The sequence below is a fragment of the Chrysoperla carnea genome, chromosome 5 (assembly GCF_905475395.1).
Source record: "Chrysoperla carnea chromosome 5, inChrCarn1.1, whole genome shotgun sequence".
In the NCBI taxonomy this organism is placed as follows: Eukaryota; Metazoa; Arthropoda; class Insecta; order Neuroptera; family Chrysopidae; genus Chrysoperla; species Chrysoperla carnea.
This window is the reverse complement of record NC_058341.1, coordinates 32710754-32729913: the sequence shown is the minus strand read 5'-3', so window position 1 is coordinate 32729913 and position 19160 is coordinate 32710754. Positions and strand designations below refer to the sequence as shown.

General features: G+C 28.4%; 1 protein-coding gene across 2 annotated transcripts in view; it reads left to right on the top strand.

The window, feature by feature from the left end:
• The window catches only part of LOC123299671 (potassium voltage-gated channel protein Shaw-like), a 174041-nt gene extending 157770 nt beyond the window's left edge, over positions 1–16271 (top strand). Inside the window, exons 6-9 of one of the 2 annotated variants that reach the window (XM_044881964.1) lie at positions 3627–3821; positions 7544–8498; positions 10951–11029; positions 16181–16271. In XM_044881964.1, the coding sequence (XP_044737899.1) occupies positions 3627–3821; positions 7544–8498; positions 10951–11009 (1209 nt within the window). In that variant the 3' untranslated portion in view covers positions 11010–11029; positions 16181–16271. Of the gene's footprint in view, positions 1–3626; positions 3822–7543; positions 8499–8652; positions 8736–10950; positions 11030–16180 lie in introns of those variants that run through there. The other variant, XM_044881963.1, reaches the window with a different exon arrangement.
• Positions 16272–19160: the final 2889 nt, after the last annotated feature.

Below are 19160 nucleotides of genomic sequence, written 5' to 3'. Positions count from 1 at the left end.
TACTCATTAATTACTAATGATATAATTGAAAAGTGTTATTTAATATATCATGCCCTCCATATATAGGCTAAGAATGATTAAAAGCTCATTTATCAAATAAACGTTGTCTGTACTTTGGATGCTAGAACGATTGTACGTTGTACTTTTATTGTTTGCGACTGCTTTTAATGTCCGACTAAATCGGACAATTGATTACTGATATTTGGTTAATTTTTCGAATCTTTAAAATGATTGTAGAGACCTACAGTATTGTAAAAAAGTTTTGGTTTATTGCACGGTACATACACTCACTGTCAGAAAAAGTGCCACAGTTAAAACCATTCTAAGCGTACGCATCATATGTTATGTTATATAATAGTAACACTTAGAATGTTTTAAAACGAGCATTTTTTGTGACATTGAGTATACATATAAACCAAATACATGCTTTGTAGTCAAGTAATGAATTATTTTTGGCTTTACAATACCACGCAAATACAAAAATATATAATATATTGTGTGCAAGTGATGCTTATAAATTTGATAATATAGATATCGCTCTTCAATCTTCAAGACTCTTAGTATAGTCTTCTCTGTTCATCAAAGGATCTTCGAATTTTATTAATTATATTACAGTTTTGTTTTTATATCATCGGCAACCTTATATTTTTACGGTATTATCATAAACTACTATATTGTCTAAATATTTTAGATAGTTTTTTATCACACTATCTAGATTTTTTGATATTAGATCTAATTGAAAAAGATAACCTATATGATTCATTTTCAGCCAACTTAACGATAAAATAATAATAAAAAGCTTTATGACTTTGAAATTTTTGGAAACTTTGTTAATCAAAAAATGTATTTATTAAAATCCCTAGTATTATTCAATCATTGTATATCTCCTTAAAGGGATGAACAACTGAATATCCCTACTCTGCTTTGATTTATACATAATTTTAACATCTATGCACAACAATCAAGAGGATACCTTACTCCATTTTTTGACGTGAAAGAAGGACAACTAACTAATTTGAAAAAATTTTATACAAAAGATAGAGCATTTCATCGAAAAAAAAAGAAATATTATATTCTGAAATTAAAAAAATAAAATTTTTATTGTAAAAATAAAATTTCTTCATTGATCATCAGATCACTCAAAACAAAATGCTTTTTATTTATATACAAATATAAAAAGAATCATAAAAATATAATTGTTTCTTATGTTCATCATCGTCATTTTATAACATTGTTTTATAATAAAATGTATCTGTAAATGGTTTTCCAACATAAATAAACAATAAATGATTATTTGCTGTAAGCTTGAGAATCAAAGATATGGTTGACATATGTTAAACAATAGCCTCAATGTATATAATATTACTAAACAAGCTGTGTTGGATATGGTCTAGAGATGCTGAACCAATAACTTTCTAATTTAGAAATTTATTTTGTACAACTTTGCTTATGCTAAATATTTCCATTTGAATTAACTACCATTAATCAAAATATTCTTTTAGAACATAAAAATTGTAAATATCTTTATAAATAGCATATTAGTATATAAAACATATTAAGATAATAAATTCAATGTAATATTCCATATTAAAATGCGTGCAGCGTTCGGTATAAAGACGAATTCTTAAAATCAGAGTTACTTTAAAAAAGACGCAACACTTATCGTATAAGGATTGGGTCTCGGTCAAAATTGATCATGTTGCGATATTTTGTAGATCTTGCTCTTCTAATCAAAAATCTCAGCGAGAAAAATGCAAATGTGTTTGAGTTATGTGCCTTGGAATGGGCATATTCACATTCACTGAATATCGAATTACACTTTGATTTCACATTTCGAAGAAGAAAAAAAACTTGCTACCAGGATGTGACTAATAATATTCCCATATACATTCGATTACAATATATCTAAAATATGGTAGAGTGAGAGAACGACAAAAGCTTGTAAACTCTGGGTGTTATAAATAATTGAATAAAATTACGACAATGTTATTAATCCCACAGGAAGGTAATGATTTGTGTTTTGATAATCCACTTCCATAATCTATAGATAATAGTGTGTCGATACTAAATTATGTATTGCATATTTTTTTTCGTGACAAATATGAAATTGATTGAAGTTGGGACCAGGGCGGACAATTTGTGTTTCATGAATCTTACATAATCTAAAGTAAACAATTAAATTCCATCAGCAAATCATACCAATTTATGTTTTCTATTCCAAGTCATATAAAGCCACATTCTGTAAATGCGTTCCCAGTATATCGTCGGTTGCATCTTCATTTTCCACCGTTGCAACAAAAATTATTTTCATTGGATATTCGCTTGTGAAATGGAACAATGTAACGTGGATACTTCATCACTTACCTCACACAATTTTCAGTTGTCATCTTGTGATGTCCTTCTCAACAAAAACCTTTATATAAAAAGCAAAAGATATATTTAATATTGCGCGACTCTTTTAAGAGAACTAGATTTCTTACTCGGCTTTTGTTGCTTTATTTGGCGCCTAAAACCATTTTTGGTCGCAGAGGATCATTTAGAACTGGTTTCGGTCTCATATTTCATGAAAATCTCATTGAAAATTGAAATGTATTATCAAGACTAGTGCAAACTTAGCTCCAAACAGGCACACTCCTCAATTTTCTAGATATAAAGTTTGTTTATTTTTAAAACTGGTGCAATTTGCTACATTATTTTTTATATATTTGAATCATTTTGTAAAATAAAAATAAAAATTTGTAGTATGTTGAATTTTCTTAAATTAAAACATATATTTGAATAATTCGGTGGAGTAAAATTGAAATTTTTGGAATAGATACACGTTAAGAAACTTCGAACAATAAAATTTAGCAATATTTTGACAATAGTAGTATTAATTGCGGATACAATAATCAGGTTTTACATAAACAAACTTTAAGTTTTTGTTAACCGTTAGCATATAAAACTATCGATAGAGAATCGTGCTCCTTATTTAAGTTCTCCTTGCTTGGTATGTTAATGCGAATGTCAACGATATTATGTATTATAGTGATGAGTAAAATCAATTTTGATTTTGCTGGACTGACATGAATTAGACTATTCTAAGCTTTAACATGGGTAATACAAATGACAGAACTCATTTACATGACTTTGAAAGTAGAAAATTTAACAATATTTTGATGAATATCACTAAACACATTGAATTGATATAAGGATTAATGACTTTTTGAGTATAGCTTTATAATTCAATTATATTTATTAAATATATCACTATGAAAATATTTTTAAACAATTTAAAATTTATTGTTCCCTTTTTAATAACTCATGAAATTGGCAAAGAGTTGAAATTTATTGATTAATTAATTAAAATATTATTAAAAGTTACTCACCAGTCGATTCATCCAATTAATGAAATATATATTAATAAATTACTTAGTTTGAACACGAGTTAAATTTCTTTTTAATTTATTTATCATTAAGTTTGTTATCTTTTTTGTAAAAAGTTTAATTATTTTTTATTTTATTTATTTACTTGTTTTTCCTTTATTTATTTTCTTAAATTTTTGCGTGATTAGTTAAGCAAGTATCTTTCTCTTTCATGTAAATATTTTCAAAAATTAAAATTATATTATTGTAATTTATTTTAGCATAGAGACACTCAGGAAACCTTAGCCGTTTTGGATCGACTAGATTTAGATACAGAGAAACCAAGCGACGAGGAAGTAGCAAGAAAATTCGGTTTTGAAGAAGACTATTTTAAAGGAACGTTATCATGGTGGCAAGTGATGAAGCCAAAATTATGGTCGTTATTTGATGAGCCGTATTCATCGAGTGCTGCTAAGGTATTTTTAATTTTTTAATTTAATTAATAATAAAATTTATTTATTAGTTCGAGAAGGCTTTGATAACATTTTTTATTATATTTTATAGTTTTTTTCAGTTATTAATAAGGCATAAGATCTTATAAACCTAAAAATGAACCGAAGTACTAACAATCGTTCATATTTTTGTAATTTGTTTTTCATTTCATAAAACTGAAATAAAAAACAATGAAATTTACAGTTAAAACATAAAATAAATATTTTTCTGAAAGTTTTATCGAAACAAAAGAAATATTTTTGAGTTAAATGAAAAGTTGGTAATTTATACTATCTGTTTTTGTTATAATACTTGCATATGGTTCTCATATGAACTAAGTCTTACATTATATGTCCTGTATATACAGAATCATTCGAACTTGTCGAGAGTTTTATGCTTATTACTTCCTGTGCTTTAACTTCTTGTGTTTTTGTTCAAAAGTATAATTTAATATGAATAGTAAACTTTTAAGATAATGTGGAAGAAAGCTTATGATATTTTAGTTTTTTTTTTTTTTTAATATTGTCATTTAACTTTCTAAAAACCATTACTTTTACTTGTGCAATCTAATTTAACAAAAAGTAATAAAATAAGGAATATTTTTATTTCTTTTCAATATTTGAATATCAAACAAATAACATTTCTTAGTTTCTTTTTACGGAAAAAAAGCTCTCTATTGAATCAATGTATTTAAATGCAAATATTTTATGAAAAAATTTCAAGAAGTGCAAACACAGCTAAATTTTCTGGTATTACTAACAAGTCGAAAATTTATATAGACACGGGTTGAGTATAGCCTGCGTTTTAAGTATGAGATCTTGTTAATTTTCAGCAGTGCCATAATATCAAAACTCACCAATACCCTGAATTTTTATTAATCAAACAAACGCAAAAATTATTTTGAATGACCTGCCACAAAACGGAAATTGTTCCAAAATTTTATTTAGTACATGTTTTAGAATTTCTAAACTAGAATTACGCTGTATATATTGGGAAATTCTATACAATTTTTTTTAAAGTTTGGAAGTATAGTTGCCTGCGAATTTTCTCTGTGACTTTTTGTTGGGAACTCACCCACCCAGGACTTAATTTAAAATTATAATTTTAAATTTGATTTTCGTCGCTGAATTGTCCAATGTGTAAAACTAGGGAAGTAGGTGATCGAAAGTTAATCGTATTTATTTGTGGTGAAAGCGGCTTACATACCATGGCAACCGATTAAATAGTCTTAATCGATTAAATAATTTACGTTATTCTAAATATTTTCCAAAGAAAGTGTCTCATAAAAGAAATAAACCAAATCAAATTAGCTAATTCTTCCAATTATTTCTCTGGTGGACACGAAGGATGATTGTGGCTTTCCAGAATGGTTTATCAAGACATTCTGAACAGTTCCTTTTTCCTCTAACTTTTCTCGCAAACAAGTAATTTTCATTGAAAGTGATTCAAATTGTAAATTTCGTTGAACATTCATCAATTTATATATTTTTTTGAACCATCCTGTAATAAATATACTTTTGGTTTTTGTCTTATTACAGCTTCAGTTTATTAAAAATTTACATAGAAAACTATTCTCGTTTCTGAATCAATGAGTAAAACTTGAGTAAAAAGAAAAAACTCTCTTTAATGTGGGAATGTAATTGTTTAATAGGATTCATTCATCGAAATTCATTATCCATTTTGAATTAGATAGTTTAAAAGAATATCAATAATATTTTATCATAGTATCAAAAATAATATTTTAATGAAATTAAAAGCCACAAGAGTATATTGTAAAATTTGTTTTTCAATATGGAGTTTAGATGTTTTTATTAGATTTTCGAGAATATTTCAATCCATTAGCGCAGACCACATCAGTACTATCTATGTTTTTCTGAAATCTACATTTAGTTTTGTGGTTTTTGAAAATATGAGAAAATATAAATATATGTGTAACAAGTTTTTAGACAAAACGAATAAATTCGTTTATGAATACCTATAATATGCAATAGAGTAACAAGGGCCGGTATTAATGGAATCTCTTGGAAAAGTCATACGTCTAAATTTTTCTTTTCAACTAATGCACTCAAGATATTAACTTAATATTGGCTGAAATTAAACATTATTCGTACCTGTTTATTGAATTCAATGGCACATGAAATTCGTGTCATAGTTTCATATCATATCAAAGAGAGTTGTACTGAAGCCCTCAAGGTATTTTATAGGATATTGTGAGATCATCACCATTCGTTCAGATTGTCTGTTTGAAATGCAAATGTCTTAATGTATAGACAACTTTCACGACTGCAATATCATTCGTATTGCATATATCTAAGTAGAGAAAAAAAATTATAATGTATAGATGTTTACAAAATTTTTAGCTTTTACTTTTCGAATAGAGTATTTTTGGTTAAAAGTATAATTTCTTTGAAAAAAGTAGGTTTCGAAGGTACTGCCTCTTTTCTTTGTATCACACGCAACTATCTATTAGTAGTTGTTGCTCTTAAAAGTGATAGATTGGAAGATTGAAAAAAAATTCAATCGTCCAGTCTAGAATACTTAACAATTATAATATAAAATAAAAAGTTATTTCGTAGCCTATAGAGATATTATTATAAAAAATTTAAAGTAAAGTATTTGAACATCGGGCGATTATTTGCCCAACAATTCTTTTGTCCGAAATCGGAAGAAAGACCTAAATGTAGTGTCGTGAGAGCAAACCAGCCTGTATTCCTTACCTTTTAACAGAACTCCTAAAAATAGCTTTATCTGAATATAAGTATTATTTTTCCTTTAATATACTCTCAGTATGCCTCGAATATAAAAAGTATTCCAAAATTTACAAAAGATTCTAATTTTACGCCATTTATATAGTAAAATGTAAACGATAATAATTAATAATAATAATTGACAATAATAATAATAATTAAGCCTATTAACGATTGAGCCCACTGCAGGGCAAAGGCCTCCCCCCAAATGCAAACGAAAAAAGATAAAAATAGAGTACTACAAGAAATAACAAGGTTTATATGCTTGAAAAATATTTTGAAAACAATGAGAGTTTGGCAACTGACAATTTGCACAAAAATTGATAGCTTTACCAACAAACTCAGCCTTATCTATGCAAAATGGATGACGAAAACTTCAAGCAAAGATTGTATATATGTACCTATACTGGCAAAGAAGTTGGATTTTGGCAAAATTACTTCTTTCATGTAATTCGAAATAACGCAACATTTTAAGCTACTTAAGATGCTTTTTTTTTATAGATTTATTAGAGGGTATTAAAATTTGTAGGTATAAGGGTATTGCGAAAGAAGTGTTTTCATCATGCCTCAATCGATATTTTTATACACTAAAAAATTTAACAGCCCTCTTTTACTTTAAACCTTTTACTTTTACTATACCAATTAGTTGAGTGCAGGACTGAATTTAGTGACACGTGGAAATATTCATATACATCATTTCAGTTTGTTTATTTCATATTTGAAAGAATATTTACAAATATTTCTTTTATTTCGAACATTATTTCATTCACAAAACAGGCAATATTAAAAAGCAAATTATGAAACCATTACGTGAAAACCTATAATACTAATATAATGAAAAGATATAAATATTTGAGCTCGCGGCGCTAAATTTAATTCTGCACGCCACGAGAATCCTGTAACCGATGATAAATGTTAGTCTGTAGTAATGATTGATTGACTTTTGTAATTTGTTTCAGATAATTGGTGTAATATCTGTGTTTTTTATCTGCGTATCAATATTATCATTTTGTTTAAAAACACATCCAGATATGCGGGTACCAGTTATACGTAACATAACTGTCCATACACCAAATAATTCAAAACGTTGGGTATTAGATAAACAGCATACAAATGCTCATGTTGCCTTTTTTTACATAGAATGTATGTGTAATGCTTGGTTTACATTAGAAATATTCGTCCGTTTTATTGCTGCGCCGAATAAATGTGAATTTATCAAGTCCTCCGTAAATGTCATCGATTATGTAGCAACACTTAGTTTTTATATTGATCTCGGTTTACAAAAATTTGCATCACATTTAGAAAATGCGGACATATTAGATTTCTTTTCAATTATACGTATTATGCGATTATTTAAATTAACACGTCACTCATCCGGTTTAAAAATTTTAATACAAACATTTCGTGCAAGTGCAAAAGAATTGACATTGTTGGTGTTTTTCCTCGTTTTGGGTATTGTTATATTTGCAAGTTTAGTATATTATGCGGAACGTATCCAAGTGAATCCAAATAACGACTTTAATAGCATACCATTGGGTTTATGGTGGGCACTAGTCACAATGACTACCGTGGGTTATGGTGATATGGTACCAAAAACATATGTTGGTATGTTTGTCGGTGCGTTATGTGCTTTGGCTGGTGTATTAACGATTGCATTACCCGTACCTGTTATTGTATCCAATTTTGCCATGTATTATTCACATACACAAGCTCGTGCAAAATTACCGAAAAAACGGCGCCGGGTACTACCAGTTGAACAACCACGAGCTCCACGATTACCTGGCCCTGTTGGACAACCAGGATGTCCAATGGGTAGTGGACCTGGAGCAATGGCAACACAAGGAGGTGCACCAAATCGTCGTATGAATGCAATCAAATCAAATCATCCAAAAGATTTAATGGGACCTAAAATGGGTAAATATTGTTTTTTCCATTTATTTTTTTTGATTTTAAATAAAATATTTCGAAAATTTCCGTATTTCTTTACATTTTGATTTGAAAAGAAGTTTAATTTTTAATTATTATTTGTGTTATTATTTTTTTTACACTAATAATACAATTCCTGCAGGCAAAGATGGGGACGAGAACAGTCCGATGTTGTTGAAGTTCAACCACAAAGCGGGAGAAATGCTGTAGACTGCATGTTCGTAGGTTAGAATACCAGTCCTTTGCCAAATACAAAAGTTTATTTGTACCGAATAAAAAATACAGTAAATACTTTTTTATGTTTTTTCGTTTTTGATTATTTTTTATACAATTTTTGTTTACTTTACATTTACATTTTTTACATTTTACTTACTAACTATACCGCATTACAATCTTCTAAAGGTGCATTCACATTATCTGATAGCTCACTCGTAACAATCATAGGAGATAAAAACATAGTTCACATACAAGAAAGTTTTTACTTTTTTTAGCAAACAAAGCGTCTTTTTTGTAATATTATGATCGTTAGTTCAAGAAATATTTACTTTAAAGAAACAGCTTAGTAGATTATTCAATTCCTAAATTTTGTTTACTGTTTATTATTTCGAATAATATCGTTAATATCGTTAATAGCTTCTTTGGGTTTTAAATACCAAGTTCATGCCTAAAAACTTTCTGATTACTGCTGGGAACGTCGGATTATAAGAATATCGTATAAGAAATTATGAACTGCGTCGCAATATATACTGCGTCTTCACAAGAATTTCTGGTAAGAATTCCCAGCCTATATTTTCTAGATGTCTTCTTTTTGTACAGTTGGTCAACTTCTTCCACAAGAAAATGGTCATTGCCGGCCGATTCAACAACTTTAATTATTTAAATTCACTCTCTAATCATGCTTATAGCTTGAAACTAGACTAGAAATAAAAGAAAAATGTTCTATTTATCACTAAACTGAACATCCAAGAAAAATTAAGGCAATTTAAGAAGGAATTTATTTCATAGTCGTTTGGCAAACTCTGAAATTAATTTTTGAATTTCAAGAAGCAATTTCATATAATTATTTTGCACTCTTGCAAAAGGTTATTTTCACGGTTTTTAAACATTAAATGAAGGCCAATCCCTGTTCTTGATTATTGTGTGGCATAAACAAAAGAGATTTTAAACACCTAGTTGCATCTTCTTTTCAAAAAAAAAGACCGCCAAGTGTGGAACATTGCATTTTGTGGAAATATTGGAATATTCTTAAGAAAAATGGAATGTTCTGTTGGAATATTCTTAAGAAAAACGAGTTTATGATTGAACTATCTGAAAGTGAATTTATCTTAATATTCATCCATTACATACACAAATTACAATTTCATATTTTTTTCTTTTCATTTTCTTTTTGTTTTGGTTTTGGTGTGAACTTTTTTCTTATTCTTAAATAACAAAGTACAAAATAAGACTGGTACAAATAAAAACAAAAATCAGAAATCAACCTCACTTATATGCTTTATCATTTCCCCGTCAGGCTAAAAAAAAATACAAAATCACAATATTAGCTGCTGCTATTTTACATACTATGTGCTTTAAAGCTTTTTGTTGTTCAATTAAAAATAATCACCGAAAAATGATATTTAATTTTAATAAACTATGAACTCGTGATCATTAAAACGGATTTTGTAACAATTTCAAGAATCATTTGTACTAATTGGGACGTTACCTAACGAAAATATTAAATAAAATAAATGTTGGAATTTGTGTTAAAATTTTTTTTTATTATGACTAGGTATTTCGGAAACAGTTTCTCTATAAACGAATAAAAGAAATAACACAAACTAATACAGCGATAATCAAAAATTTGTATTTTTACTATTTTTTCTTAAATTATTTTATTTTTTAATACAAAAAACGTTTTACGTTTTGTACAAACGACGAATTAAATTTTCTGAGGTAATTTAAACCCAAAAATATAAGACAATCTGATCGTTTGAAACACAAGTTAAGCATAAATTTCAAGATTTTAACCTTGCGGCATTGGTTTTGATCCATGCTTACTTTGAATTAAAACATTTGGAAAGTATCGAGAAAAATTTATCTCTACCAGTCCATATCTCGGCCAATTGGTATCGCGTTGAATTTCAAACATGTTTCAAACCTGATGATCCGGGTCAGTATACTAGTTTCCTTTATTTAAAATTTATTTTCAAGTTTTAGTTAATGATCAAATTATAATCAGTTGTTACATAGTTTATTAAAATTAGATATAAACTAAAATACGCCTTACAAAACCAAATCTTCACTTATTTCAATGCAATTAATTGACTTAGCAGAATAATCAAATGAATTAGAAAACATTGCAGACCCATCTGTTGTCGAACTATCTGTTAAGCGTGTGTCTTTTTGTTTTTTCTTTGAATAAAATGATAACAAACAAAGGTAAATGAATATTTTACAGATGAAGATATGCACAATTCAAATATGCGGACCAACGGAACTAAGGCAGGACAGATTTGAAAAAATATCGGACATAAAAAGTTAGATTTTCATCAAATGGTATTTTTTCATTTTGTTTGTTGTAATGTAAAATTGTGTCCATTTGAAAGTACTAAGAAAAAAAAATTGGTGGTAGGTATGACTATTATGAGGTCAGACCATGAGTTTTCTCATTAAGTGAATTATTGTATTCAGTGGTATTTTCGGTTAATATTTTGTAAATATTTAACTTACAGACAAATTGATCAGATTATAAATTCTAGAAAGAATTCTATTTTTCAATTGATTTTTATATCTCATCTTTTAGAACATTCAAATCGTAATTATCTTTATAAATATTTCTCGTATTAGAAAATTTGTCTGGTAAATATAACAGTAAAATTCTTCAACATTTGTACTTTCTTCAACATTGTTATTGATAAATATTTCCATTTTTCAAATAGTCAAATAGCAGAATAGTAGCAAATTCTGCATTTAATATTTCCCTTGTTCTCTAAGCTATTTTTCTTTTTTTGAGAAAGTTTGACTACACAGGATCTTGCCACAGTTTGTATAGTCACAAAGCTTAAAAGTTTTCGGTTTCTGTTCTACTCTTCAGTGATACACAAAAGTGTTTTAAACAAATGTTGTTAATTTAAAGCTCAGCCACTTAAAAAACCTTAAATTTGATTTCAATCTTTAAAGTCATTTAAAAGACAACTGGACTAAACTAATTTTTCGAATTATGAATAGATTCAGCACAGTTCCAAATCAAATTTTTCCCTTTTTATAATATATTTTCTCCTGATTTAATTTATGAAAAAATGGTTCAAACAAGAAATTTGGTCTTTCAGACTACAAGAAGTGTCAAAGTTAAATTCAAAATCTTTCCAAGATTACCCCTCTTTGAAACATATTTTAGTACCTAATATTTGTCTCATTAAAGAGAGCTCTACAAATATATTATAATAGTAGAGCTCTATATACAATATTTTGATTTTCGGAATGAATACAATAATTTTCTATCAAGAAATTTAAAAAAAAAAATTGAATGATGGATGCATGAGTTTTTTTTTTGTTTGTTTGTTTGTTTTAAATTTAGCTAAAAAATAAAAAACAAACAAAAAACAAAATTACAAACGATATTTCAAAGGACGCATATATATATTCTACAGTGATTGAAATTTGTTGTTGTAGATTATGTTTGACTTTATACTATCCTGAATTGCTGTCTGTGTTTTTTAGTGTGGTTTTTGTCTCTGTAAATTTTAATTTTTTTAGTGTAAAGCATGTATTCTTGGATATTGTAGTAAAATATGTTTGCTGAATGTTTTTTATAATTGTGTTTTTCTTTCAGCTCGAAAAAAAAATTAATGCTACTAATATGTTGTATGTTATTCTATTACAGGATTTTTGGCCTGACGCAAATTGAGGCGCAGTTTGATGAATTAACGTAACGTTGTTTAATGTTAGTGAACTGTAGCACAGGTTTATGTTGGTGGATTCTGTATAGCAAGGCGTACAATTAGCAACTCACCACACACTCGTTCTATACGAAACTGCGTCAGGTCGTCTCAACAAACTGCGTCTCAATTTGCGAGAGGTTTTTATAAAATGCAATTGGGCAGATGATCTTAATTAAAAACAAAAATCAATTTTTAAAAACCTTAGGTAAGGTTATAGTGACTATCCTAGAGAGGACACACTTATATTAGACCATAGGGTCCATTGTGATTCCGAAAAAAGATTGATCCAACCCCAGCTCCTACTCCATGAACTATTTAGAGCTGTTCATCGCCATGTTCAGCGTCCCTATCGCCTAGCCAGTATCCTGTACTAGCCGTAACAATTTTCTTAATAGAGACCCTGGGAAGTAATATAAGATCTTCCAAACGCCCACGATTGTACTCATATCATATCTGTCTTGTAGTACCACAAGTACGTTCCTCTCTTCATCTAAGATTGGCCTTTTAGTAAGATATTCTCTTTGAGGAGTAACTTGCAGTTCGCAAATGGAACTCCCGGAAGTCTATTGTTGCTTGTATTCGACAGCATTGTACAATTTATAGTAAGCTCGCCGGCTTCAAAATTTCTCGGAATGTCTCTTTGTCCAGGATAATGATATAAAAAAATGATAATCCTTACTCGTCATTATCAGCCAAATTGATTTTCTTACTTGTGTTGAATACATATTTACAAATTGATAATATATAGAAATTAGGAGAAATGTCCCCTTATCTCGCAAATATTTATCAAACTAGCGTCATATTTATCGTTAATTTTTTACCTGTTCGTCTAGTTGCTTTCAAATTAGTAAATTGTTCAATATAAAATAAAAACTAACCACTTTTATTAGTAACATTTTTTCGAAAACCAAATAACTTTTTTTATACTTCATCTTCATAAAAATATAATAAAGATCATAGCTGTATGATTGATTTTTCAAAACAGCTCGAAATACGATCATTTTTATCAAGTATTTATTAATTAATTATTCACTATTAATTAAAGTTTTGCTGATATTGATTAAATTAATTAAAAAATATTTTAAATCAGATTTTGTATTGTCATTGAAGTGAATTATTATTTGCATGTTCATAGACAAGAAAAGACAGTTTGCATTTATTTTAGAACAATTAAAAGTAATTAATTATTTACAATGTAAGAATGGATTTTAATGACAGTAATAAATACTTTATAACAACTAACATCGTAACTTGTACGAACTGAATATAATGTGCCAAAGAAATTTAATGTCAATTTATATAAATAATTCTTGTAATTGTCACAAATGTTTAACGTACATACAATACGCATGATAAAACGAAAACCTAGTAATTGTAAAGAGTTGGACAATTAGAGCCCAGGTTAACAAGCAAGTGCATTTTTCCAAGACTAGTTGTACAGAAACTAATATAATTCCATAGAAATTGTCGATGTCAGTTTTCAACATGATCGAATTAAAAGCAATTAACGTAAAATCTGGCATGTAAGCGATAGAAAATAAAAACAATGCCAATGCCCAATATTTTAGCTTTAGGTACTTGTAAAAATAGAACTAGGTCAATAACAATCTTTATTTAATGTATTTCAAACAATTTCTACCATATTGGTTAGTAAAATTCCTTCATATCACAGAGCCAAAATATCTATAGAAATGTTGTTGGCATAGAATTCTCGAAGTTATACGGTCATTTTCTAGTCCAACCCAAATCATTTTTTACTATCATGAGATAGCCTTATTTATTTTTTCTGTAACATATAGTGTCAAATACATTAAGCTAGTACAAGCGCCAAGGCAAGTTTAGATTTGCGGTTGAAATTATTTGTAACTTATTTTTAATTTTGATGATGAATTTTGTTGTAACTTCATGAATGTAGACGCAAAATACATTTTTTCGATATCTGTTTTGGTTTTCGAAATACCGAAAGCTAAATAGCTAAATACATTTCGATATTTTGAGCTACTCCATATATCTAAAAATTTTAATCTTACTTTTCGTCTTATGTCGTCAAGTTATAACATAATTCATCATCAAAATTAAAAATATATATTTGTTTTGTGTCCCCACTACCGCATTCATACATCCTTAATTATAGTCGGGCACAACGGTTTTTTTTTTTTGTTTTCAGCCTACTAGTTTTGAAGAAATCTATGGACAACCCCCGCCCCCCTAAAATTTCCAGAATTAATTTTGACTTAGTCAAGCTTAATATCAAGCCTTTCATACGAAATTACCCTGTCTTGAATTATTTGTATTTTTGTCAAAATGGAAATTTAATAATAATGATAAGATAAAGCCAAGTTTCACCGTCATTGATTTTTAACTTTAATAATTGATTAATTTTTAGACCTACAAATCAAATCTACTACATTTAATTGATACATTTGAAAAGTTAATTAATAATTAAGTTAATCGATGGTGTATCGACCAGACTAAAATGTACTTACTAGATTATTTTCTTAATAAATCGCATGGTGTTTTTATTCGATGTCAATAACTTCTTTAACTATATTAACTATAGAGAGTAGAAGAATTATAAGAATTTTTTTCTATTTATATTGATTGTTGTTTTGTATCGAAACATTAATTGAATAACAACTCTCATTATCATGGATGCTTTTATTTGTAGCAAAATAAAAACACTTCCTTGATAATGAAGTGATTTAATAAACGATGTTTTGTAACAAAACTAAAATATTTTTATGTGTCGATATTTTGTTGTTAATTCATTAGTGTTTTTTACTATGCCTGTTTTTTGTGTTTTATTCCATGATAATGTTTTTGGATTTAGTGTCTGAGAAAAAGACTTTTCTAAAGTAGACCACTCAGAGCCTATTCATAAAAATATGCCACGCAAACACAAGGAGGAAAAAGTATTGATTAGCGCGACGATGAGTGATATAGTGGGAGGTGGGCTACAAGAAAACGTGACGTTCTCTGTTCGCAGACAATTCAATTTAATTTTTGCTTATTTATAAGAGAGATGCCTATAATTTGTAATATTTGCAAGGGGGTTCGGAGAATGGGACGCAGTGTGACGAGGGAAGAGCTATTAAAAAGAGAAAATTTTGCGAACTTTGTTAATTAGAGATTGCGAGCTTTGTTAATTGTAATTCAAAATAATCGAGTTTCCAGCTTTTACTGCTCATATTATTTGTTTAAAGACATTATCAAAACATTTTATCCAAATTACTGCGATATATCAACTGCATAAAGCTAAAATTCGAAATTTTAAGAATTACCTGGGTAAATTAGAAAATTTTAAGTTCAACTTGAGTTTCTTAATTTTTGACTGAAACTGGCACCTCATAACCTTAAAAAACTTGTTTTGTGTTGGGAAAAGAACCTAAAGTAGGGCGTCTATTTACACAGGACCATGGCCACATATTAGAAAACATCTAATTATTAAGACAATCACTTATTATTAACTAATATATCGAGCTTCTCAGTGATCTCACAAATACAGCAAGTTTTTCGCAACGCTCCACCTTCATCCGGGATAAAATTGGAATCATATAACACCTCCAACATATCGGTCTTCATTAACTTTATTCTAAGACCAAGCAATTGGCTGACTGTTTTGGATTTTCGGTGAATCTCAGACTCTATTCTCATAAACAATTTCTTTGAAAAAAACATTTATGTAAAAAATAAAACTGAATTTATTGAACTTAGAAATCAAAATTATCATATATTTTAAATTTACAGGTGCACTTGGGTTAACAGCAACACTAAATCCAAATGGGGGGTGTTTAGAAAATCCAGCATTAAAAATGGTATTCACACCAAAATTAGAGTTTGCTGCATCTCAAGTGGAGCTAACATCATCGTCCAATAATCAATCATCAACAACAATTTGTCAGACCAAGCTCAAATCACCGAATTTGTAAAATGTTTAAAACTTTTTCACTAATATAACTTTCAATTAAATTGTGAATTTATATATTTAAAAGAAATCAAAATAAATAAAAATAAATATCTTTTATTGAAAATAATACTCATTCAAAATACTACCAAAAAGAAAACAAACGATCAATCGTGTGTTAAACTTTATCATGTAGGGTCCGATATGACAAACAGTAAGTGAAATGTTAGACAATACAAATTTTAAAAAATCCAAAAAAATATAATGTATATTTTTATCCGAGCATAAAATGGTGCACATGTTTAGTTTAATTATAATTTAATATTAATTTTATTTGTGAGAAAACTTCCAAGTTTGTCTCAATTCGTGCAACACGGGTTTTAGTATCAGAACAGTTGAGATTCCTAATACAAAAAATATCATTGCTATAGTTTTTCAATAGTTAATTGATACTTGTAACAAAATTTTAGCTTGTTTTTATATGTTTAACAAAATCCTAAATCACATTTTATTTTAACACATCACATATCAAAGCATGGAAATAACTCTCTACATTACTCTATGACAAATCCAACCCTGTCTATCAATTTGAGTGACAGAAATTTATTGTTTCGATATATGGTAAAATATGCTTAAAATAGAGTTTTTGATAATTCTGAATAGCGTAAAAGAAGCAAGTTGTGATAGTGCGAACTTTTCGTAAATTTCCAGTGATAAACTGGGCCAAGCGATCATCATGCTGCCATATTAGCCAATCATAATCCAATTGCAACAATATTCATACCGTTTGAATATAACTTTAATAATGTAATATGACGTTCTCTAAGTCCTGAAATGTCTCTACTCAAAATCTACTCAGATAGGTAAGGTTAGGTTATAATGGCAGTCCACGAAGGACACACTTAGTCTACAGAAACCATTGTGATACCATATGTGTGCTTTGCCATCTTTTTCGCTGATAATTTCGTTTATCAGTTCCTAAATTATTTTGAGAGGCTGAGTGCACCTCTTTCATGCATACCATGCGCTACATCAGCTACCCTAGACATACCGTGAACGGAACTGGTTACGCTTTAATAAACTGCTATTAGGGTTTACCTAACCTTATCTGTACACAAGTACCAACTAGGCATGTTTTCTTTACACCGTGGATATGAGTTAGTTATTTGCTCAGTAGCGAATTAGTCATATTACAAGAGTAGTGAATGCTACAGACCCCGCGCAGTTTGGGTTATACTCGAAAAAGGAGCTATACTTGTTGACTAGAAAAAATGGCATGCAATGCAGGCAAGTTTTTTTGTCAAGGGCCCCCATAAACGACAACGGGTGGGTGGTAGATTCGACGACTAAAAAAAACTGGCAGGCTTCTCCCGACATTATATTTACAAGCTACTATATTGAAATAAAATAAGGTGTCCAAGCAAAATTAGAAGTGAAAAATTAAAAGTTCACAATCTTTGATATTTTTTGTAATTTAATAGTAATTGGCACTGTTCTACTAGTATTTGACATTTAAAAAAAAAGTTAATATGATGTTTACTAGAATGAGATGAAAAATAAAAATTTCGTGATGGGATAAACTTTATAATTGAATAAAACATGGTACAAAATAAAATCATACTGAATATAAAAATGCAATTTATTTTTGCATAACTGTAACAGAAATATTTCTGTTAATTGTTTTAAAAATTTCTTATTCGTAATAAATATACCGTCAATGAGTAGCTTAGCAAGCAAAAGTCCATAAAATTATTTTTTCTCACCTCTGTGCAGAAAGTGTTAACTTTCTCCCCACTGTGCAAAACGAAGGTGCCGCTTTCCGCCTCCGCCAGAGAGAAAAGTAGTATTCACAACACGGGAGTAAATAAAGAGTGTCTCAGATCTCAGATCTCATGTTTGCCACAACTTGACAAGGGGATCATAATTTGAACATGGGATCTGAGACACTCTTTACTTTGCTCCCTAGGGTGTGTTATATACTATTCCAGCATTCCAGTAATAAGTTATGTTTAACATTAGGATTGTATGCCTGATATAGAAATGTCAGGTGGAAAAATTTTCTCGTCTGTATAAATCGAATTTTACGATCTCTATCATATACAGCTAATGTCTTTTATATATTTAAGCAAAAAAATTCAACTAGGAATATGCAGATATTAAAAAATGTTTAGTTTAACCTAAAAATATTTTTCGTCTCATTCTCATATAAAAATTTATATTTTATTATTTGTTAAGGACCCTTAATGTAAAATTTAAATAGACACAAAACATATTGTACATTAATTAATTATAATTTATTAATTAGTTTTTAAAAAAAAATGTTATAATAAACAGCTTTAACTAAATATAAATACCAGTATTGTTATTTAAAAAAAATTGTTTATAATATATCTCGAAGAATTTTTAAAGCAATATTTTATTGAATAAACAAATCTTTAGCATTTGATTTTTGTTTATATTTAAATAAATTAATGCATTATTATTTCTAGAGAAAAGTTTGTAAAAAACTCGAACTGCCATTGCACACACAGAAAAAAAAAACTACGAAACGATTAAATATTTTTTACACAAATCCAAATACTCTAAGTACTCACTCAAGAAAACTAAAAAAAAAAAACTACTCTTCATTATCACTTAAATTACTGAGCATCAAATTTTTGTATATTTTAAGTTCAAGTTTTTAAAAATTGTAAAATGGTGTTATTTTTGAATTAAATTAAAATAATAATACTAATAAGAAATAAAAAAGAAACAATTTCAAACAAAAGTTGTTAATAACTACTGCATATTATGCTTCTTCACTACTTGGTATGTAATTTTGAT